The sequence below is a fragment of the Grammomys surdaster genome, unplaced genomic scaffold, assembly GCF_004785775.1.
Source record: "Grammomys surdaster isolate TR1022 unplaced genomic scaffold, NIH_TR_1.0 126546, whole genome shotgun sequence".
Classification (NCBI taxonomy): Eukaryota; Metazoa; Chordata; class Mammalia; order Rodentia; family Muridae; genus Grammomys; species Grammomys surdaster.
The window spans coordinates 4213718-4234430 of NW_021621338.1; the positions used below are offsets into that span (position 1 = coordinate 4213718).

The 20713-nt window shown below is 45.5% G+C and overlaps 1 protein-coding gene across 1 annotated transcript in view; it reads left to right on the forward strand.

Moving 5' to 3' along the window:
• Stk36 (serine/threonine kinase 36) overlaps positions 1–13854 on the forward strand; it is a 27257-nt gene extending 13403 nt beyond the window's left edge. Inside the window, exons 12-27 of the mRNA XM_028760631.1 lie at positions 1156–1335; positions 2186–2283; positions 2863–2968; positions 4531–4681; positions 5049–5176; positions 5574–5678; positions 6427–6525; positions 6617–6705; positions 6922–6985; positions 7144–7254; positions 9080–9154; positions 10191–10362; positions 10590–10737; positions 10954–11101; positions 11769–12515; positions 13478–13854. Coding sequence (XP_028616464.1) covers positions 1156–1335; positions 2186–2283; positions 2863–2968; positions 4531–4681; positions 5049–5176; positions 5574–5678; positions 6427–6525; positions 6617–6705; positions 6922–6985; positions 7144–7254; positions 9080–9154; positions 10191–10362; positions 10590–10737; positions 10954–11101; positions 11769–12515; positions 13478–13621 — 2565 coding nt within the window. The 3' untranslated portion in view covers positions 13622–13854. The remainder of the gene's footprint in view (positions 1–1155; positions 1336–2185; positions 2284–2862; positions 2969–4530; positions 4682–5048; positions 5177–5573; positions 5679–6426; positions 6526–6616; positions 6706–6921; positions 6986–7143; positions 7255–9079; positions 9155–10190; positions 10363–10589; positions 10738–10953; positions 11102–11768; positions 12516–13477) is intronic.
• Positions 13855–20713: the final 6859 nt, after the last annotated feature.

Genomic DNA, 20713 nt, shown 5'->3' on the forward strand with positions numbered 1-20713 from the left:
CTCTCTCTCTCTCTCTCTCTCTCTCTCTCTCTCTCTCTCTCTTTCTCCTCCCCCACCACCTTTTTTTTTTCTTGAGACAGGGTCCCTCTCCCAGGCTAGTCCCAAATTCACAAGAGATCCACCTACCTCTGGTGAAATTAAAGGCATGTGCAGATTGCTTCTTGAGCATGGTAGATTGCAGCCAACCTTGGCAATATCATGCGACTGTTTAAAAAAATTAGCCAATTATTATTAATGACTTTGTGGCACATGCTGTGGTACATGAGTAGAGGTCAGAGGACAGCTTTGTGGAGTTGGTTCTCTATTTTATCTTTGTATGGATTCTGAACATCAACTTAAGGTTGTCAGGCTTGTGGGGCAAGCATTTACCCACTGAGCCATCTCCACAGCATAGCCTGTCTCCTGGAAAACAGAAAGTCTTTGGCTTCTGGGATAAGATGCCCTGGATCAGAATTCATGAAATCTAGCTTTTGATCTGTGACTGGGCTCTGATCTATACAAATACATCTATCTGTTCCCTGACTTTAAAATAAGTAGTTTTTTTTGCATATTGTGAAATGGGAGAGTAAATCACCAAATTGAGAACAGCAACAACAAACTATGAGACATTAGGTGTCAGTGTTACTCTTTTGAAGACTACCCACTATCTTAGAGTGTGATCCTATCCTTAGAGTGCAGGCTGCACACAGACACGTGGTGGGCTAAATTCTGCATTGGAATGTTGGCAGTCCTTGATCTAGAGCTGAATGATGTCTTGTTTCTCTGGAGTTAAATAACATTGTTTCATGTCTGTTGTTTTTACTTTTCAGAAGTGTGTGTGTGTGCTTGTGCATGTACCCGACCAAGTGCATGCGATTCATGCCTGTGTGTGGTCTTTAAGGTGAAGGGCTGGACAAGGGAGGGAACAGACAACAATGGTACTAGGCATGGTGGACAGATCTGTAGTCTCCTGCCCCTTGGTCACTGGTGAGCTCCCATAGTCATCTCTGGTGCAGTTCCCCTGTGCCTGTGTTCTTCCCTGGCTTTTCAACTCCTCTAAGAAGGAATGCAGACTTAGTCCACCTGCTACCCTCTCGGAGACATTCAGTATTTGTGACTCTTCTTCTTTTCCCTATAGTTATACCAAATGCTGGCTTCTCTCTCTCCTGCCTTCAGATCCTGAAAGGTGTCCTGGATGGTGCTTCCCACCTCCTCCCTGCATTCCGCATCCTGAGCAGTCTCCTGTCCAGCTGCAGTGACTCAGTGCTCTTGTATTCCTTCTGCCAGGAGGCAGGACTCCCCGAGCTGCCTCTCAGCCTTCTTAGGTACAGCCAGGAGAGCAGCAGTATCCAGCAGGTACACACAGCCCAGCAGCCTCTGAAGATGAGAGGTGGTCCTTTTCCTCGGCTCCTCTTCTTGGAGCTGTCATCTGTTTGGCCTGACTGCCTCTTGTTTTCTGTCTTCCTTTTTCTAATGACCAGACCATCATTTGCAAATTCTGATGCCTCCTGGGGCTAAGCAAGTAGTATCAGTCAGTAGAGTAGGTGAAGTAGGTAGGTATACAGCTGTCTAAGTTGTAGGGAGTATAGTAGACAGCCCTACCCTAAATGGGGCTGCTTCTCAGCTTCAGCCCATGGTTGCCTTGTGGCAACACAGCAAGTTTGAGCCCATGTACACAAAAAGAAAGCCAGAGCTTTAGAAAATGGATAATTTTCCAGTATTTAGAATAGTTGCCTCAGAAGGTGGGACTTGGGCTTTATTACCAGTTTTTAAACCAGGACATTGAAGTTCAGAAATTGACTCCTGTAGTCACTGCCTTGTGGGAGATTGATTTCACTGGCAGGTGGGAGAGCTAGAATCAAGGCCCAGCATGTTTGGGGCCAAACCTCTACTTCCCTGCATTGGATCCTGCTGTGGTTGAGCTCAGAGAACACCCCCACTCCTTTCCCCAGTTTGAGGGGGCGCTAAGGCAGACCACGGATGCTGCCCTCTGCTGCTAAGTGTCAGACTTGGGTAAGGAACTGAAAAGGAAAGTTTAATGGAAAGCTCCTCTTCCCCTCCAACATCCCCCAGACTGGTTAACTGACACTCTTGGCTTCCTCCTTCCATCTCTTTCCACCTTGATTGGCGCTCTGCATGCTTTGTTGATGCTTTTTGGCTCTTGGTCACCATCCCTCATGTTGCCCTTTCTCCCCTTTCTTCACAGCAACCTTGGTATGGGGCCTTCTTACGGGACCTGGTGGCTGTGGTTCAGGCCTACTTTTCGTGCACCTTCAATCTGGAGAGGAGCCAGACAGGCGACAGGTGGGAGAACGGAAGCTAGCTCTCCGCCTGACTTCAATGCCTACTCCGTTTCCTCCCCTCATTAGGAGGCCAAGTGTGCAGTGGGGATGTGGGACAGAGTTGGAGATGAGCTCAGTAGCCTTCAGAATCTAGTTGGTCCTCATGTGGACCTTATGACACTCGCAGCTTTTCCCCAAGACATCAGACTCTAAGAGTCAGCAGTTACCCAGCATAGATGTCCTCAGTGGAAGGATCAAGGTGTGAACACAGCTGAGAGGAGCTTAAATGATGTATGTGAGGTGTGTGTGTGTAGGTGTGTGGTGTATGTGAGGTGTGTGTGTGTGTGGTATATATGAGGTGTGTGTGTTTGTGTGTGTGTGTAGTTGTGTGGTGTATGTGAGGTGTGTGTGTGTGTAGGTATGTGTAGGCGTGTGTGTATGTGTGTATGTGTGTGTGTGTTAGTGGAGTTGAAAGGAGAAACAGTCTAATGTGTTCCTTGGCAGAAATCTCCTACCTTTCCAGAACTGACCCATTTGCCATATTCATATCCAAGCTTTTAGTGGAAGGATGGGAAGATGCCATGGGTTCATTCTTCCTCAGCCTACAGGTATTTCAGGAGGCTGCCAGCCTCTTTTTGGACCTGTTGGGGAAGCTGTTGGCCCAATCAGATGATTCCGAGCAGACATTTCGAAGGGATAGCCTTATGGTAATCTCCTCTCACCTCCAGATTTCTGTCTTTCCTATCTTTTTCTGCATTTCTCTCAGCCCCTGTCTTGTGATTACATTAATACAACAAACGTAGAATCCTCATCATGTATCATATGTCACACAAGAAAGTCTCCACCTTGAAGAGACTAAAGATAGTTGAGAAGAGCTGGGCAGGATAGCATATGTCTTTAGTCCCAGCACTTGGGAGGCAGAGGCAGGCAGAGATCTCTGAGTTCAAGGCCAGCCTGGTCTACGTAGTGAGTTCTAAGACAGCCAAGGCTACTTAGAGAAATCGTGTCTTGAAAAAAACAAAACAAAAAACCAAAGCACCAAAGCACCAAAGCAAAACAAAAAGTCAAGTAGGAAAAGTGGAAAGCCCACCAGAACTCTATACAGTGCAGAAGTGCCACTGAACAAGATGCCATTGGCACTGCATAGAGGTCCTCAAGCTGTGAAGGAGGAAGGCGTGCATGCTAACATTTCAAGAATGCATAGCGGCTTCGCTGGGTGGGTGGGGCAGGGAAGGAGATAGGCCATTTTAGAAAGCGCACCACACCTAAATTACAAAGTCATTAAGTGATTTGCCATTTATCAAGGGCCACAAATATAAGTGTCTCAAAAATAAATAAATAATTAAAATTTAAAAAGCTAAGCATAATAGTGCATGCCTTTAATCCCTGCACTTGAAAGACAGACAAATCTCTTTGAGTTCAGAGCCAGCCTAGTCCCTACATATAGTTGAGACATCCAGGGCTACATAGTGAGACCCTGTCTCTAAAACAAATGAAAACAACACAACAACCGAAAAAGATGAGGCATCTTGCAGACCACCTAGTGTTCTCCAGCCTTGTTTATGTTAAGACTCATGAACTACTCAAGTTCTCTGTCTCAGGCCCTGAGTTAGGACGGGAGAATGGAGGACTGAATGAGAAGACAGCTGAGTTATCACGGGTCCCGAGGATACAAGCACTTGTGGCCAAGGTCATTGTTGAAACCAGCAGTTGGGATCACAGCGGAGGCTAATTTTCTGCCCCAGTTAGTGATCCATTCCCTCTTCTAGCCTGAGATTCTAGCTTCCTATTCCTCTTCCTTTCGAGTCAGAAAGTTCTGAGTATCCAGACAAAGTTTTGACTAGCAAGTTGTAACTGGCCAACATTTGTCACATCATTTGAATACTGGGTTTAATGAGGCATCTGGAATAATCGTCCTTCTTCCTGAATTTCTGTATTGCTATATCCATGTTCCACATTTTAGAAATGTCATCTAGGGAGATGCTGGTGAGAAAATAGAAGGATTAGTTAGACAGATGGAAGAGCCTGTGCAAGGGCTGAATCCAGTACACAGAAAGGGTGTGTGGAGGTAGGAGGGGAAAGTGAGGGAAGGACAGGCTGTCAAACAGGAACACAGTTGATGCTTTTTCCTGGGAGGAAGTCTTAGGTCAGACAACTGTCTCCAGGGCTCTTAACCCCTTTCCCAGGTTCCTGGGGTTGTCCCTGTTCTCATTAAAGTCCAGTCAGTGTTCTGAAGCCCTGCTGCTAACTCTACTCTTCTCTCCTTCAGTGCTTTGCTGTCTTGTGTGAAGCTGTGGACGGGAACAGCCGGGCCATCTCCAAGGCCTTTTACTCCAGCCTGTTGACCACACAGCGTGCTGTGTTGGACGGGCTCCTTCATGGCCTAACAGTTCCACAACTTCCTTTCCACACACCACCAGGTGACCCAACTTCCTTGTTCTGTAGGCCTGGCTCTGTCCTTCCTACCTCCATCATCTGGAATGGTGCCTGGTACTTTGCAGGTGCTCAAAAAACATAAATTAGGTAGAGTGCTTGCCTAGCATGCATGAAGCTCTGGGCTTGGTGGTACGTGACTCCAACACTCTGGAGGTAGATACAAGAGGATCAAGTTCAAAGTTATCTTCAGCTTCATAGTTTAAGGCTTGCCTGGGACATACTGAGACCCTGCCCCCAAAAACTAAACCAAAACAAAAACAAAGCAAAGCAAGACACGGCAAAAATATCCTAAAAAATTGAATGTGTGAGAAACAACCAGACCTTACCAGTACACCTTGCCTTTCTCCACAGGAGCACCACAAGTGAGCCAGCCACTGCGGGAGCAGAGTGAAGATGTACCTGGAGCCATCTCTTCTGCTCTGGCAGCCATGTGTACTGCCCCTGTGGGGCTGCCCAGCTGTTGGGATGCCAAGGAGCAGGTCTGAAATACAGATTCTTCCTTTCTTCCTGCAACATGGGAATTGGGAAGGCTCACCACAGTTTCTTCTGAGAGACCAAAAAATAATGTTGAGTATTTCCAAACACAGACATCCCTGTGCTGGTCTGGGCCTCTTATTCAACAGGGTATGGCTGGAATTCCAGAGTGTTGGCCACCTGGCTCAGCAGTAACTGCCCAGGTGATAGAGCCATTAAAATCAAACTAGGGCAGGATTCAGTTCTCCACTGGCCATGGAGACTGGGAATGGAATGGGGCCTGAGATTCCTAGTAAACCCAAAAATGGGCAGCACGAGTCTGAGAGCCCTGGCCAGCTGAAGAAATGTGAAGAACAGAAGTGGAATAAGGGAGATGGGATAGAGTGGAATATGTCTCCATAGGTCTCTTGGCATTTGGCCAACCAGCTAACTGAGGACAGCAGCCAACTGAGGCCATCCCTCATCTCTGGTCTACGGCACCATATCCTATGCCTTCACCTTCTCAAGGTACTTCCTTCCCACAGCTTAGATTCCCAGGACCTTTGGGAAGGGAGGGGAGGCAGGAGAAAGGGAAGGAAGGAGAGAGAGCGAGAAAGCAAGAGGGGGGAGAGGGAGGGAGGGAAGGAGGGAGGGAAGGAAGGAGGGGAGGAGGGAGGGAGAGAGGGAAGGAGGACGGGAGGGAAAAGGAATAGGAGAGGGAGGAAGGAAGGGAGGGAGAGAGTGATTGATTAATTGATTGATTATCCATAGTGGACATGGTGATGTTTGCCTTTAATTTCCATCACTCAGGAGGCAGAGGGAGGCTGATCTCTGTGGGTTTGAGGCTAGCCTGCTAGCCTGGTCTATATGGTGAGTTCTAGGCCACCCAGAACTCATAGAGGAGAAAGGTTTCATGAGAGGCCCGGATGAGAAGGGCAGGACAGTTCATGTGATGCCACCCTGGCAGCAGAGAGAAGGAATACCTATGGTGCTGTGGTGTCTGGTTTTCTCTTTATCCCTTTCATTCTGTGCAGGCCCCAGCCTGTGGGATGGTGCCATGCACATTCAGGACGGGTTTTCCCTGCTTTGGACACACTCCAAGGTGTGCTTTACTTAGGCTTTTCTTACTCCAGCCATATTAACAGTCAAAATTGTGTCAATCCCCATGTGTGGATGCCAGCTCTACTGAGAGGCTTGCCTGCTTTTCAGCTGAGTCTTCCATCATAGGAGCCCAGTGCGGTTCTGTCCACTGACAGTCTCCTTCTGACCTCCCTAGGTTCTCTACTCCTGCTGCTACATTAGTGAGCGCCTGTGCCATATTCTGGGGCAAGAGCCCCTGGCCTTGGAGTCACTGCTGATGTTAGTCCAGGGCAAGGTAAGCCAGTGTGATACCAACATGGTTGGGTGTCTCATGGTGGTCCCATCTCACCCAGAAGTTGTTCTGATAGCTCAGGTTTCCTCTGCAGGTGAAAGTAGCAGACTGGGAAGAGTCCACTGAGGTGGCACTTTACCTCCTGTCTCTTCTTGTCTTTCGGCTCCAAGATCTGCCTTCAGGGTGAGTCATAAAGCCAGGTCTTCCTCCCACAAAGCTGACTCTGACACACAGAGGATGGCACCCTTTAGCCTTTTCTTAGAAAAGGGACTGGCATTTCTCTTTCTCATCACCTTTCGACCTTGGAGGTCCACATGCAGTGTGGGTGGAGCATGCAGTACAAGGGAGAGGAAGGACCCTTCCTAGCCCATAGTAACCTCCGATGCATCTCTCTTCCAGGATGGAGAAGCTGGGCAGTGAAGTTGCTACTCTCTTTACCCACTCACACGTCGTCTCTCTTGTGGTGAGTTCTTGGCCTTCTCTCATCGTCTGCCCTTCATCTGACCCTCTTGGGAGCAAGCAGCCATCCTTCTATTCACAGCTATTTCAGCAAGCATCTTCTACATGTCCCAAACACCATTCGGCTCAGATGTCCCTCCTTTTCCTCTATCTTTCTCACAGAATGCAGCAGCCTGTCTCTTAGGACAGCTTGGTCAGCAAGGGGTGACCTTTGACCTCCAGCCCCAGGAATGGATTGCTGCAGCTGCACATGCCTTGTCTGCCCCTGCAGAGGTAAGGCACTGGGAAGGCCCAGACGTGTTTCTTGAGTCCAGCACCAGGGCAGCCCTCCTGAGGACAGACCATATCTGGTCATCCTGAAGGAAACTACAGAATGGAAAAGGAGTCAAGAAGCCTCCAGACAGTGGGTTGCTCTGGGCCTGGGCTGGTCGGTGCTTCTTTTCTGATACAGAACTTCCAAAGATGGAGGCAGGGAAGGGGGAAGTAAAAGAAGCTGCCCAGGTACCTGGGGTGAGAGGTTCCCTGCCTGCTCTGGTCTCCTCCAAGGGCTCATGCTCCTGCTGCTGAAGTCCTTCCTGATACTTTCTTTAATCAAATATCTCCTACTGCAATGTCCTGCTCTTTCTCCGTAACTAACATGGAGCCGTGTGTCCTTCAGGAACTCAGACTCCTGTTTTGCTTTTTTCTTTTCCCTTTCAGGCCCTTTGGACTTCTTTGTTTTGGTCTGGGTTGCGTTTTGGTTTTTGGTTTTTGGTTTTTGGTTTTTGAGACAAGGTTTCTCTATGTAGCCCTGGCTGTCCTGGAACTCACTTTGTGGCCCACACTGGCCTTGAACTCACAGAGATTTTCCTGCCTCTGCCTCCTGAGTTCTGTGGTTGAAGGTGTGTGCCACCATTTCCTGACCCCTTTTGAACTCTTCCTTCTTTTTGGAAAAAGGATAGACTTCGTATTTATATAATTGTCATCCTTGTAGAACTTACTGCACTTTATAACTTATATATGACATCTCCCACAACACACTTGGAAGATTAGACACAGCAAATGTAGTAATAGTCACCTGCTTGTCCTTGATGAAGTTGACCTTCAGAGGGATCATATCACTAGCTAAAGCACTAACATTCACACAGAAGTTCTTCCTCTGTCACCCCCTTAGATGGCTCCCCAGGTCCAGCATTCTGCTTTGGGGTTGACTCCATCTTGTCGCTCTGTGGCACCTCACTGACCACTGGCTTTATGCGTGTGTTCTCTCTCTAGTCTCTTGCCGACTCAAGGGTTCCTCCCTTATTATTTGTTCTCTTCGTTGCCACCAAAGTGAGCCTTCTAAGGGGAAAATAGTGCTATCCATTCAATCAGTGGTTTTTGAACACAGAACCATATGTTAAGTGTTTTGCTCTATTCTAAATTCTGAGAATAAAGCAGTGGATATGAGATTTTACAAAATATTGCTAATTCAGGAACAAAAGTCATTCTGTGCAAGTCTTTATTGGCTTCCCACTGCTTATAGGAAAAGCTTCAGACTCTGTAGACCGATGTAGACTGTCATGGCCTATCTGATGCCAGTGGGCTCCAAAGCCTTGTCATTCACTTCTGGAATTCACTGTGAACTTTTATGCCTACATACCTCTCTATGCTGCGCTCTGCACATCTTAGGGTGTCCTGCCTTTCTACTGCCACCTTTCCTTGTCTGACTTTAGATTTTTAATCCACTTCTTTTGGAGTGCTGGAGATTGAATTCAGGGCCTGGCACAACCTTGGCAAATGTTCTACCATCGAACTACATTCTAGCCCTGTTGAATATGTCTCTGCCTCTAAGAGGTGCTGTTAAGCACATTCAACTGTGTAAACAACTTCTTGTTTAGCAAACATCTTCCTAAACTAGAATTGTTTTTGGACCCAAAAGCTTATCTTACTCGACTATGTCTTTAGGAACATGATGAAGGAATAGGCAAAACCCAAGTTTCCTAAATCTAAAACTTGTCCCATTCTGCCAGGCCAAGAAAGAGTTTTTTTTTCTACTCACCGAGGTGCTGGGAGCCTGGTCTGGGTACCTACCTCATCCTTCTTGAACATCTCTGTTCTTCTTGCCTCTCTCCAATAGGTCCGACTGACTCCACCATGTAGTTGTGGCTTCTATGATGGCCTCCTCGTTCTTCTGCTTCAGCTCCTTACACAGGTACAGGTGTGCCATGAGACTGAGAAGAAGCAAAGAGAGTTTGGAGTTAAACTCTCTAGGTGGAGTTTAGAGTCACTAGGATGTAGAAATGAAGAAGCTTGCCAGTCTTCTCATTCTGCTGTTAACTGTACTAGCCTGAAAATGGCCCCTGCCCTCAACAGACAGAAGTGAGCTGCCAGCTGCATCCCTAGGAATCCAGTGGGAAAAAAAGCAGCTTCTCTGGGGTTTAGAGCTTGTGGGGTTTTTCTTATTATTGTTTTTTAGATGAAATTTTTTCTTCACTCAAAGGTAGGAGGATCAACAAGTTCTAGGCCAGCCTTGGCCATATAGTAACTCGAGGCTAGCCTAAGGTACATAAGATCCTGTTTCAATGGAAAAAGGATTTTTTTTTTTAATAATCCTTGTACACAACTTGGCCTTGACACCTGAACAGGCTAGTTTCCTGGTTTTCAGTAGGCACATACATAGGTTGAGAAGTCTGGTTAAGTTATAATTGCAAAGGAACATAAGCTAGGTGTGGTAGTGGACTTACAATCCTAGGGTTTGAGAGCAGCCTGAAGGCAGGAGGACCCTAAGTTTGAGGGCAGCCTCAACGCACAGTGAATATTATATATAATACATAAAGAATTTTTCTTTTCTTTGTTTGGTTTTGGTTTGGGGTTTTGGGGTGATAGGGTTTTTCTGTGTAGCCTTGACTGTACTGGTACTCACTCTGTAGACCCAACTAAACTCAGAGATCTGCCTGCCCAGCCACTCTTTAGACAAGGCTGGACTCAGAGGTCTGTCTGCCCAGCTACTCTGTAGACCAGAAGGGCCTCAGATCTGCCTGCCCAGATGAGATGCTATTTTCTAAAAAGAAGGAAGAGAAAGAGGGAGGGAGGAAAGATAAAGGGGAACTGTGAAAGGAAAGGAAGGAAAATACAGAAATATTAGGTGGGTACACCAATGGAATGGTTTCTGTGACTCTGTGTCTGGGACAGAAATTTAACAAAAGGCATTTGGACCCCTGCCTTCTACACGTCTTCCTCTCCAACAGGGGAAACCTGGCCTGATTAGGGATGTGGCTGGTTCAGAGGTGTGGACCATTCTATGGCACCGCTTTTCCATGGCTCTGAGGTTGCCCGAGGAAGTGTCTGCCCAGGAAGATGACCTGTCACTATCAAGTCCATCCAGCCTAGAGCCAGACTGGACACTGATTTCACCCCAAGGTGTCTTTCTCTTAAGCTCTGTTTGCACAGGTTCCTTTTTGAAAGGAAGCTGCTTAGAACTGGGTTATCCTACAGTTAATTGCTTTTATTGTGTGCAGAGTGTGTCAGGGACGATAAGGTAGCTGCTCACCAATGGGGGACTGAAAGGGCCAGACAGGTTATAGGAGCCTTGGGTGATCAGGGTCATCTGGGACGCTTGCTAGGTCTGAATTCTCTGTTGTTTTCAGGCATGGCAGCCTTGCTGAGCCTGGCCATGGTCATCTTCACCCAGGAGCCCCAGTTATGCCTGAGCCACCTGTCCCAGCATGGCAGTGTCCTCATGCTGACCCTGAAGCACCTGCTTTCACCCAGCTTCTTGCACCACCTGAGCCAGGCGTGAGTCTAAACTGGAAAAACAGCAGAGTCAGGCTCTAAGGCGAGGAGGAAGGGAGGGCAGGAGAGGAGTAGAAAGTGAGGGGTGGGGCAAGGATCCCAAGAGTCTTAGGCTGGATCCTAAGAGTTGCTGAGGCTGGGAAAGTAGAGCTGTGGGAGCAAATGTGAAGAAAGGAAGGCAGCATCTTAAAAGGTGAATCTGTTGTCCCCCATTCCTAGGCCTCAGGGGCCTGAGTTTCTCCCCGGTGTGGTGCTCTCTGTGTGCAAGCTGCTCTGCTTCCCTTTCGCCCTGGATGTGGATGCTGACCTCCTCGTAGGTATCTTGGCTGAACTCAGGGCCTCGGAAGTTTCAGTCTATCTGCTGCAGGTACGTGGGGGAGTTTTCCAGGTATGAAGGTGGGAAAGGAAGATGGCCAACATTGTGTCCTCTGACTCACATCCTGATAGCTCTAGGGTTAGGCCCTCAAAGAGTAGGGCATCTAGGTTGACAAAAGTGTTAGAGTGGAGGCAGCACTCAGACTCAGACATGGACATGCAGCTGGATCTGAGTTAATGACTCCCCCTGTTCATTGGTCTCTCATCTGGTTCTATTGGAACTCAGTAGAGAGGCCAGGTACTAGAGCCCCGCTACTTGGTCAGGAATTACTGCCCTGGCACTCTTTAGCGTTATACCTTGGATCTTTGGAGGCAGAAATTGTGCTTTTGCAGAGCCAGGTGTAAGTGTAGAAAGGATCTGTTGTTGGGCTCCAAGTGGGCTTCATGTTTTATGCTATGGGGCAGGGACAGGAGGTCAGAGATTATGAGGGGCTGGTCACTCAGGAGAACAACAGAGAGGAATGAGATGATGGCTCTAGAAGAGGTGGCCACTGTGTTCACAAACTGCTTGAGAGAGGTGGGATCCATGAGGGCAGTTACCTCAGAGGTTTCTTTCTTTGGCTTGGCATTTCTGTCTGCCAGCCTTTGGCTCTCCTTTGCCATTACAGTATACCTCTCCCTCTTCTGAACTCCTTCACCTGAACTCTCATTTCTTCCAGGTCTGCTGCCACCACCTTCCATTGTTACAAGCAGAGCTGCCCATTGGCCTCCTTACACGCCTGGCCCTCATGGATCCCACCTCTCTCAAGCAGTTTGTGAACACAGTGGCCACCTCTTCTAGAGCCATCATCTCATTCCTCTCTGTTGTTCTCCAGAGTGACCAGCCCCTCATAATCTCTGACCTCCTGTCCCTGCTGACACACACCGCCCGGATTCTATCCCCCAGCCACTTGTCCTTTATCCAAGAGCTCCTGTCTGGCACTGATGAATCCTATCGGCCGCTGCGCAGCCTCCTAGGCCACTCAGAAAACACTGTGCGGGTCCGTACTTATGGGCTCCTGGGACATTTATTGCAGCACAGCATGGCCCTACGTGGGGCACTACAGAGCCAGTCGGGACTGCTCAACCTTCTGCTGCTAGGGCTTAGAGACAAGGACCCTGCTGTACGACGTAGTGCCAGCTTTGCTGTGGGCAATGCAGCCTACCAGGCTGGTCCTCTGGGACCTGCCTTGGCAGCTGCAGTGCCCAGTATGACCCAGCTGCTTGGAGATGCCCAGGATGGTATCCGGCGCAATGCCGCATCAGCTCTAGGCAATCTGGGACCTGAAGGATTGAGCAAGGAACTATTAAAGTGCCAAGTACCCCAGCGGCTCCTAGAAATGGCATGTGGAGACCCTCAGCCAACTGTCAAAGAGGCTGCCCTCATTGCCCTTCGGAGCCTCCGACAGGAGCCCTGTATTCATCAGGTAAAGCCAGGGGACTTATTAGCCATGATGATCAAAGGCCCTGATAACATAACATTTCCTTAGTGTAGTTTGTGAGGACACAGGATACCTAGAAATGCAAAATATTTCCTATCTGGGTGTAAGAAACTCAAAGACAATGCATAGGAGATGAGTTTCCTAATGTGCCCTAGAGAAGGGCAGGGATCTGGAAGGTTCCAGTGGGCTAGGGCATGTCTGAGACCCCAAGAGTCATAACTTATCGCTCCCAGACACAAAATGGAAGGGAGATAAGGAAAACCAGAAGATACTGAGGCTGCAAAGCTGTACCACAGAGCTCAGCATTTTACCTTTATTGTCTAGATTAAGCTATTAGTCCCCTCATGTTGCAGGAAACTGAAGCATAACTAGTAACGTGTCAAAGTTACAAGCTCCCAGGAGGAACAGGGCTTTTGAACTCCTAAGTCTGGGTCTAGAGCCTATTCTCATCAAATATGACTTTGTTTTGCTTCTACTTAATGTTGAATCTATAAAGAACCCAGTGGGATTCACACATCTGAGCTGTCACAGGGTAGAACTGGTCGGTATGATATCATTAGAACCGCAGGTATTTGATGGGATGGTACTGGACTAAAAGACTTTCTGGCAGTCCATGTGAGGAAACAATGAAATGGTAGGAAATGAAGGACCCACTGGGAAGCAGGGGGGTCTGGCTTACTGTCTGTCATTGCTGCTTTCCTTAGCTCCTTACTGGGGATAGGAGAATGGGTCACCTGGTGCATTGCTTTTATGGCCAGTACCCAAAGAGAGTAGAAATAAGTACCTGGGTGTTGTTGAGTCATAGCCCTTGAGACTTCTTGTCTTGACCAGTCTATTCCAAATCTATTAAAGGCCCAGTTTGCTTTTCTCAGCTAGAGGGGACTCTCTTGCATATACCAGCCATTTCTTACCCCTCTGCCATGTTCTGTCATTTGCTTTACCTGCAGGTGCTGGTGTCACTGGGTGCCAGTGAGAAGTTAGCCTTGCTCTCTCTGGGGAATCAGTTACTGCCAAATAGCAGCAGCAGGCCTGCCTCTGCCAGACACTGCAGGAAGCTCATCCACCTCCTGAGGCCAACCCACAGCACATGACCCCAGATGCCTGGGGTCACTCTAGCCTTCACTGTCCTACTGTTGCCAAGTCTTCCTTATTCTCCTACCCAAGCTACTAGCTCAGCGAAGCGCTGAAGAGACTGAGAAAGAGTGCTAAGCTGCCAACTCCCCTGCAAGTGAGAAACTAGAAGAGATTTTCTTATTAAAGCTCCTTCCTTTCCCTAGATTCATGATGACTTGAATCAGTAAACTTCATCACTGTTGGTGCCAGAGAAAATCCCTTCCTTTCCGCATGCAAGGATCTTTCTTCTAGTAATGAGCCCTTAACCCCAGGACCATGCCATCCACCCAGGCCTTAGGGGAAAAAAAAGCACCTCTGCCTTGCTGGATCTCTTCCTTTCTAGATCTCCTGTAATCTGCCTGGCTATTTTTGCCTGAATTACATTGGTCTCTATTTCAGCTCTATCCCGTGGGGATAAATGTCATCACCCCTATTGTTGAGGGGTTCCTCAGCCCTTAGCCCACTTTCCTTCCATGAGTGGTATGTGTGTGTGTCTGTGTGTAAGTAGTGTACATTTACATATATATGTACATATATGTGTACATATGTATATATTTATATGAATGTATACACACACATATATAAATTCTGTTTGTAAACACTTAGTGAAAAATGTGCCTCACTCTACCTGAAGCTCCCAAGGTAAGAGGTTGGGAGGCTTGGGCCCTTTTCTAGCTTCTCTAACACTGGAAACCCAGTGCCCTATTCACACAAAATCCTGGTTTAGAGAATTGTTTATACCTTTCAAGGCAAGGCCAGTGGAGCTGATACAGAGAAGAGTGGGGCTAAACAGAGGTAAATTAAGGTGCTTTAAGAATACAGTCGTTTTAATATTTAATGCAGTGTCAGTGTATATTGAGTCTTAGCTGCTTTGAAAGAAGGGATCTTTATGGAGACTGGGCATTTACCAGAAAACAGTGTTTGACAGTCCCATTAGTTAGAGTTTACCTGAAAGGATGTTTGGTAGACACATTAGTTAGAATCTAACTGCATGTGTATTAGGAAGCTTGACTGAGGCAAGCTTCCAGGTCCATGATTTCTCCATCCAGTAAAAGAGGAGACTTCTCTTGGTATGGCTCAATGATGAGGGCTTGCTGCCTATGTGTGAGGGGTTCTGGGTTCAGTCCCCAGCTGATGGGAGGGGGAAGAAAGGTACTTTCTGTCCTTCCTTAATTAAAGATTGTAAGAAATGAAGGATGAGTGTGATTATCTGTATTTTATAAGGAGTTATATCTCAGCAAAAGAAAGATTTCTCTAAGACCCTCCTTAATTTCCAGCTCTCTCTCTCTCTCTCTCTCTCTCTCTCTCTCTCTATATATATATATATATATATATATATATATATATATATATAATTTTTTTTTTGAGACAGAGTATTTCTATGTAGCTTCCTGGAATGCACTCTGTAGTCCAGGTTGGCCTTGAACTCAAGATATCTACTTGCCTCTACCTCCTGAGAGCTGGCGTTAAAGGTGTGCACCAGCACCACCTAGCCCATATTTTATTTTGATACGCACGCATGCACACACACACACACGCCCTTCCTGTGTACTAGATACTGTTTGAAGCACTAGAGAGTGAACTGTGCCTGCCACAGAGTTTCTGGCTAAAAAACCTATTAAAATAAATGAACTGAAGCTGAGTGGAACGGCAGCAGCTGAAGACCTGAGGCAGGAGGATCACATTCTCAGCAGCATCCCTGACCAGCCTGCGCAACATAGCAAGAACCAACCTCACAGAGTAAGATAACTAAATAAACTGGGGAGAAAGGTGATTTTAAAAGTGCCCTGGAATAAAAACAGCAGAGAAAAGGGTTTTATAAGTACTAGGCTGGACGGTCAGGGTAGGCCCTTACCTGGAAGGTTCATTTGAGCTCACATTTAGAGGCATTAGAGTGTGCAGTGCAGTTACCTGAGGGAAATACCCAGGTAGAGAGGACAGTCTTCAAAGGCCCTGGTGAGGAAATGAAAGCATGCCTGCCGTGCTGTGAGGAAGCCAGTTTACATGAAGCAAAGTTAGAAGGCACAGCCATGTCTTCCTATATACGGTGACTCATGCATGTAACTCTATCACTAGGTAGTCGGAAGCAGGATTGTGAATTTGAAGCCAGCTTAGACTATGTAGTAAGAAAAGAGTGTAGGAAAAGTAACGAGGGCAGGAAGGTAGTGATGGGCAGATGCCACAGGCCTTGTATCCCTTGTGGGATTGAGAGTTTTTCTAAATGCTGTTGGTATTGATGGGAGGTCTTAGCACAGAGAAGCTCTTAAAAGGGTGTGGAGGGGTTACTCTGAGGACTGGGGAAATAGCTATGTGTAAAGTACTTTCTTCACATATAACAGCTGGCCATAGTGGTATGCTGCTATAATCTGAGCACTGTGCGGGTAGACACAGGCAGATCCTCTGGCTTTGCTGGCCTGCCCATCTAACCAAAAGAGCTCCAGGTTCAGTGAGACTCTGTCTAAAAAAGGGTGGGAGGCAGGGTGAGCCATGAGGAGATAGCCCAGGTGATAGACAGTGATATTTTTAAATTTCTTTTATTTTAAAAACAAAGTCTTAGCCGGACAGTGGTGGCACAGGCCTTTAGCCCCAGCACTTGGGAGGCAGAGGCAGGTGGATTTCTGAGTTTGAGGCCAGCCTGGTCTACAGAGTGAGTTCCAGGACAGCCAGGGCTATACAGAGAAACCCTGTCTCGAATAAATAAATAAATAAATAAATAAATAAATAAATAAATAAATAAATACAAAGTCTTGTTCTGTAGCCTTCCCTGGCTTGAAACTCACTATGAAGGCTAGGTGAGCTTCCAACTCATACAAGTCTGCATGCCTCTCATACATTGTCATGACACACAGCAGAGAACGGCATCTGAACTGGGTCTATTGATAAAGTAGTCAGGTTTTACATAGAGCTTGAATATAAGGCAAACAGAGTGTCTTGGCTGATTGGATGTGGGAAGGTGATGAAAGATTAAGCAGAGAAGGATAACCTCAAGGTTTTTGGCCTGAGTAATTGGAAGGGTGAAACTTCCAATGACTGAAAGGGGGAAGGCACCACCAGAAAGATGACGGGTGCAGAGATTTCAGCTTTGGACACTTTTAAGTCTTTTTTTGGTTGGGAATTTTCAAAACAAGTCAAAGGAGGTAGAGGTGGAGGTGATACACTTCTACAACCCCAGCTCTAAGAAGAAAAGTCAGAATTATAAATTCAAAGCCAGATCAATTTTGGAGGATGGTGCTCAAAGCATGTGGAGGACAGAGGGTAACTTCAGGTATCTATTGTCCTCTAATTTTTAGGAAGGCTCTCAGTGAACCAAAGCCTGACACACACACACACACACACTCGTGCGTTTATACACACATTCATATGCACTGTGTGCACATAATAATAGGTCAATGTATATTATCACCACTTGAGCAAATACCATGTTCTCTTTGTTTGGATTTTTAAGACGGCTTCTCTGTGTAGCCCTGGCTATCCTTGAATGCACTCTGTAGACCAGGCTGCTGAAATGTGGAGAGCTGCCTGCCTCTGCCTCCCAGGTGCTGGAATTAAAGGGCTGCGCCGCCATCACCCAGCTCCATATTCTCTTTGTTGTTTTGGCCATTTGAACAAATCACAACAATTCATTCATAAGTACTGGGTGTATGCATTAACAATAGGACTGCTTACTTTTTGAAATTATAGTACTGTACTAAATGACAAAATAGAAATAGTTTAACATTAACTACTTCATCTTGCATCAGTATTTACTCACAGTTTGTTCAGATGGTGAGCTAAACAACATTGGCAGACTGTCTTACAAGACTCAATATAGGGGCCGAGGAGACAGCTCTGTGTGAAAATTACTTGCTGTTTAAGGGTCTGAGTTTTATTGCTAGAACCATGTAAACACAAGGCACGTGAACATGCATGAACATACATATGCACACTTGTGTCCTCAGTATAAAATAGTTTGATACAGTTTGTACGATTTTATTCAAATGTTTAGTTGACCACAGAATTTCCCATAATTAGACTTGTTGATAGGTATTAGAATGTCATTTATTCTCCTCCATTTATATATAATATATAGTATATAATTATATGATATATAATTATATAATATATAAGATATAATACATAATAGAATACAGAATATATATGATATGTAGAACATATAATATAGACTATAATACATAATATATACTATATATGATATAAATATATATGTGGTATATAATATATAACATGATATATATGATTGTGATATGTGACATGACTATATGTATATATAAAGTGTATATATATATATATATATATATATATATATATATATATATATATTTTACTGAAACAGGATTCACATACACATATTCAATGCTTCTCTCTCTTTGAAAGACAGGCTCTCCTATTACCTCAAACTCAATATATAGGCACAGCTGGATTTGGACTCCTGATCTTCCTGCTTCTACTTCCCAAGAACTGGGGTCACAGGCACTATCACACTTGTTGTATTTTCTTCTGTGTATTGTGTGTGTGTGCATGTGTGTAGCTATGCTCACCCAGATGAGACTGTAAAGAGGCTGGATAGAGGCTGACATTGGTATACCTCACTCAGTTGTGTCTTCACCTTATTTTTTAGGATAGGGTCTCTCACTGAACCTAGAGCTTTACATTTCTGCTAGAATGGCTGGCCAGCAAGCTCCTGGATCTGCCTGTCTCCATCTTGGGGCTGCTGGGATTACAGACATGTATCATCATACCTAGCTTGTATGTGGGTGCTGAGGATCCAAACTCAGGTCCCCATGCTTGCACAGCAAACACCCACTGAGCCGTCTCCCCAGATCCTATATTTTCTTTTTTTCCCATAAGTCTCTCTCTGGAACTGAGGTTCACTAACTAGACTAGGATGGCTAGCCAGCAAGCCCCAGAGCTTCCTATCTCAGCCTCTCTCTATTGCTGGTATTAACAAGCCCCAGAGCTTCCTATCTCAGCCTCTCTCTATTGCTGGTGTTAACAAGCACATGCCACTACATACTGGCATTTTGTAGGTGCTTGAACTCAGGTCCTTCTACATTCTTGTGCAGTAAAAACTTTACCAGTTGATCTATCCTTTTAATCTCCCATTTTTAAAATATGAAAATATATCGGTTGTTAAATCCTGGATATTGGGTACTTAATCTAGTTAAATGATATCATTAGAAATATTTATCTTGGCCAGGTGGTGGTGGCACATGCCTTTAATCCCAGCACTTGGGAGGCAGAGGCAGGCGGATTTCTGAGTTCGAGGCCAGCCTGGTCTATAGAGTGAGTTCCAGGACAGCCCGGGCTATAAGAAGAAACCCTGTCTCGAAAACAAAACAAAACAAAACAAAAACAAAACAAAAAATGTTCATTGCTCAGACTGACAAGTCTGTGTTCAGATCAGGAACCCAGCTTTGTGTTTCTCTAAGACCTCTATGAATGGGCAAATATATACTTTTTAAATTAATTAACTAATTTGCTTTTCTCTGTGTAGCTTTGGTTGTCCTGGAACTCATTCTATAGATCAGGGTGACCTTGAACTCCAAGAGGTCTGCCTGCTTCTGCCTCCCTAGTGCTGGTACTAAAGGCGTGCACCACCACTGCCCAGCTGTATTGTTTTTTTATTAAAGATTTATTTGTTATTTATTTTGTGTTGCACATGTTTCCTTGCAAGAGTTTATATGTACTACATGCATGTTGAAGTCTGCAGAGGTTAGATACCCTGAAATTGGAGTTGCAGGCAGTTATATCCCATGGAGTGGGTGGCAGAAAACAAACTCAGATTGTCTAGAAGAGCCATTCATGTTCTTAAGGGTCAACTCTAACCCTTATGTGTAAGTTTTTGGTTTGTTTGTTTGTTTGTTTTGACACAGAATCTCATGTAGCCCAGGCTAGCTTTGTGAGGATGCCGTTATACTTCCTGATTTTCCTACTTCCACCTCCTGAGTTCTAAGATTACAGACATGGGCTACTATATAATATTTGGTACCAGGCATCCAATATAGGGCTTCATGCATGCTGGGCAAGTACTCTACCAAGTGAGTTATATAGCCAGCCCACAAATACAGTATTTTTATTATTTAAAAGAATTTTTACATTTAAATATATTTTGATCATATTTGTCCCCTTCCCCAAGTCCTTCCAGATCTGCTCCTCCTCCATACTCGCCTGACTTTAAGTTCTTTCTCAAAAGAATAAACCAAAATCCTGATGCAACAATACAATGTTCAAAACCCAGAGAACAATATACATCACCCAAAAAAGCAAAAAATCAACAAAACAAAACACCAAACTCTAACCAAATAAAAGTGTATATAAAAAACAGAGGATCCTTGATTTTTGTCAAATCAACTCTCCTGAACATTAGACCTGCCCTGAGTGGTTGATATACCCAGTGTCATTTCACTGGAGGAAACTGATTTTCCTTCTCCCAGTAGGTATAAGGGGTCGCTCCATTGTTAACCTTTATCCTAGTAGCTACATTTGCATTCATTCATTCATTCAAAAATTAATTAATTCAAAATTTAATAAAATGTAGTAAGATTACACAAAAGCCATCACATTGAAGTCAATCGACAGAAATAAAAGAGTAAGAGAAATCACAGAAGTCGGAGACCCACTCATTCACATGCTCAGGAATCCTATAAAAACCACTAAACTGGAAACCATATTATAAGCCCAGAGGACCTGGTGCAGACCCACACAAATCCTGTGCATGCTGTTTCAGGCCGAGTCCATATGAGCTCCACTCATACTGATTTAGAGGTCTTTGTTTTCTTGGTGTCCTTCATCCCCTCTGGCTCTTAAACTCTGTCTCCTGTTCCCCAGGGTTCCCTAAGCTCTAGGGGGAGAGATTTGATGGAGACATTCCATTTAGTGCTGAGCGTTGCAGGGTTTCTCACGCTGCATAATGTGTGGCTTTGGGTCTTCGTACTGATCCTGACTGGTGCAGGGGGAAGCTTCTCCAATGATGATTGAACAAGGTGCTGATGTAAAAGCACAACAGAACGGCATTAAGAATTATTTTAACACCACATTTTTTTAGAACAGTATTATTATTTTTTTTTTTA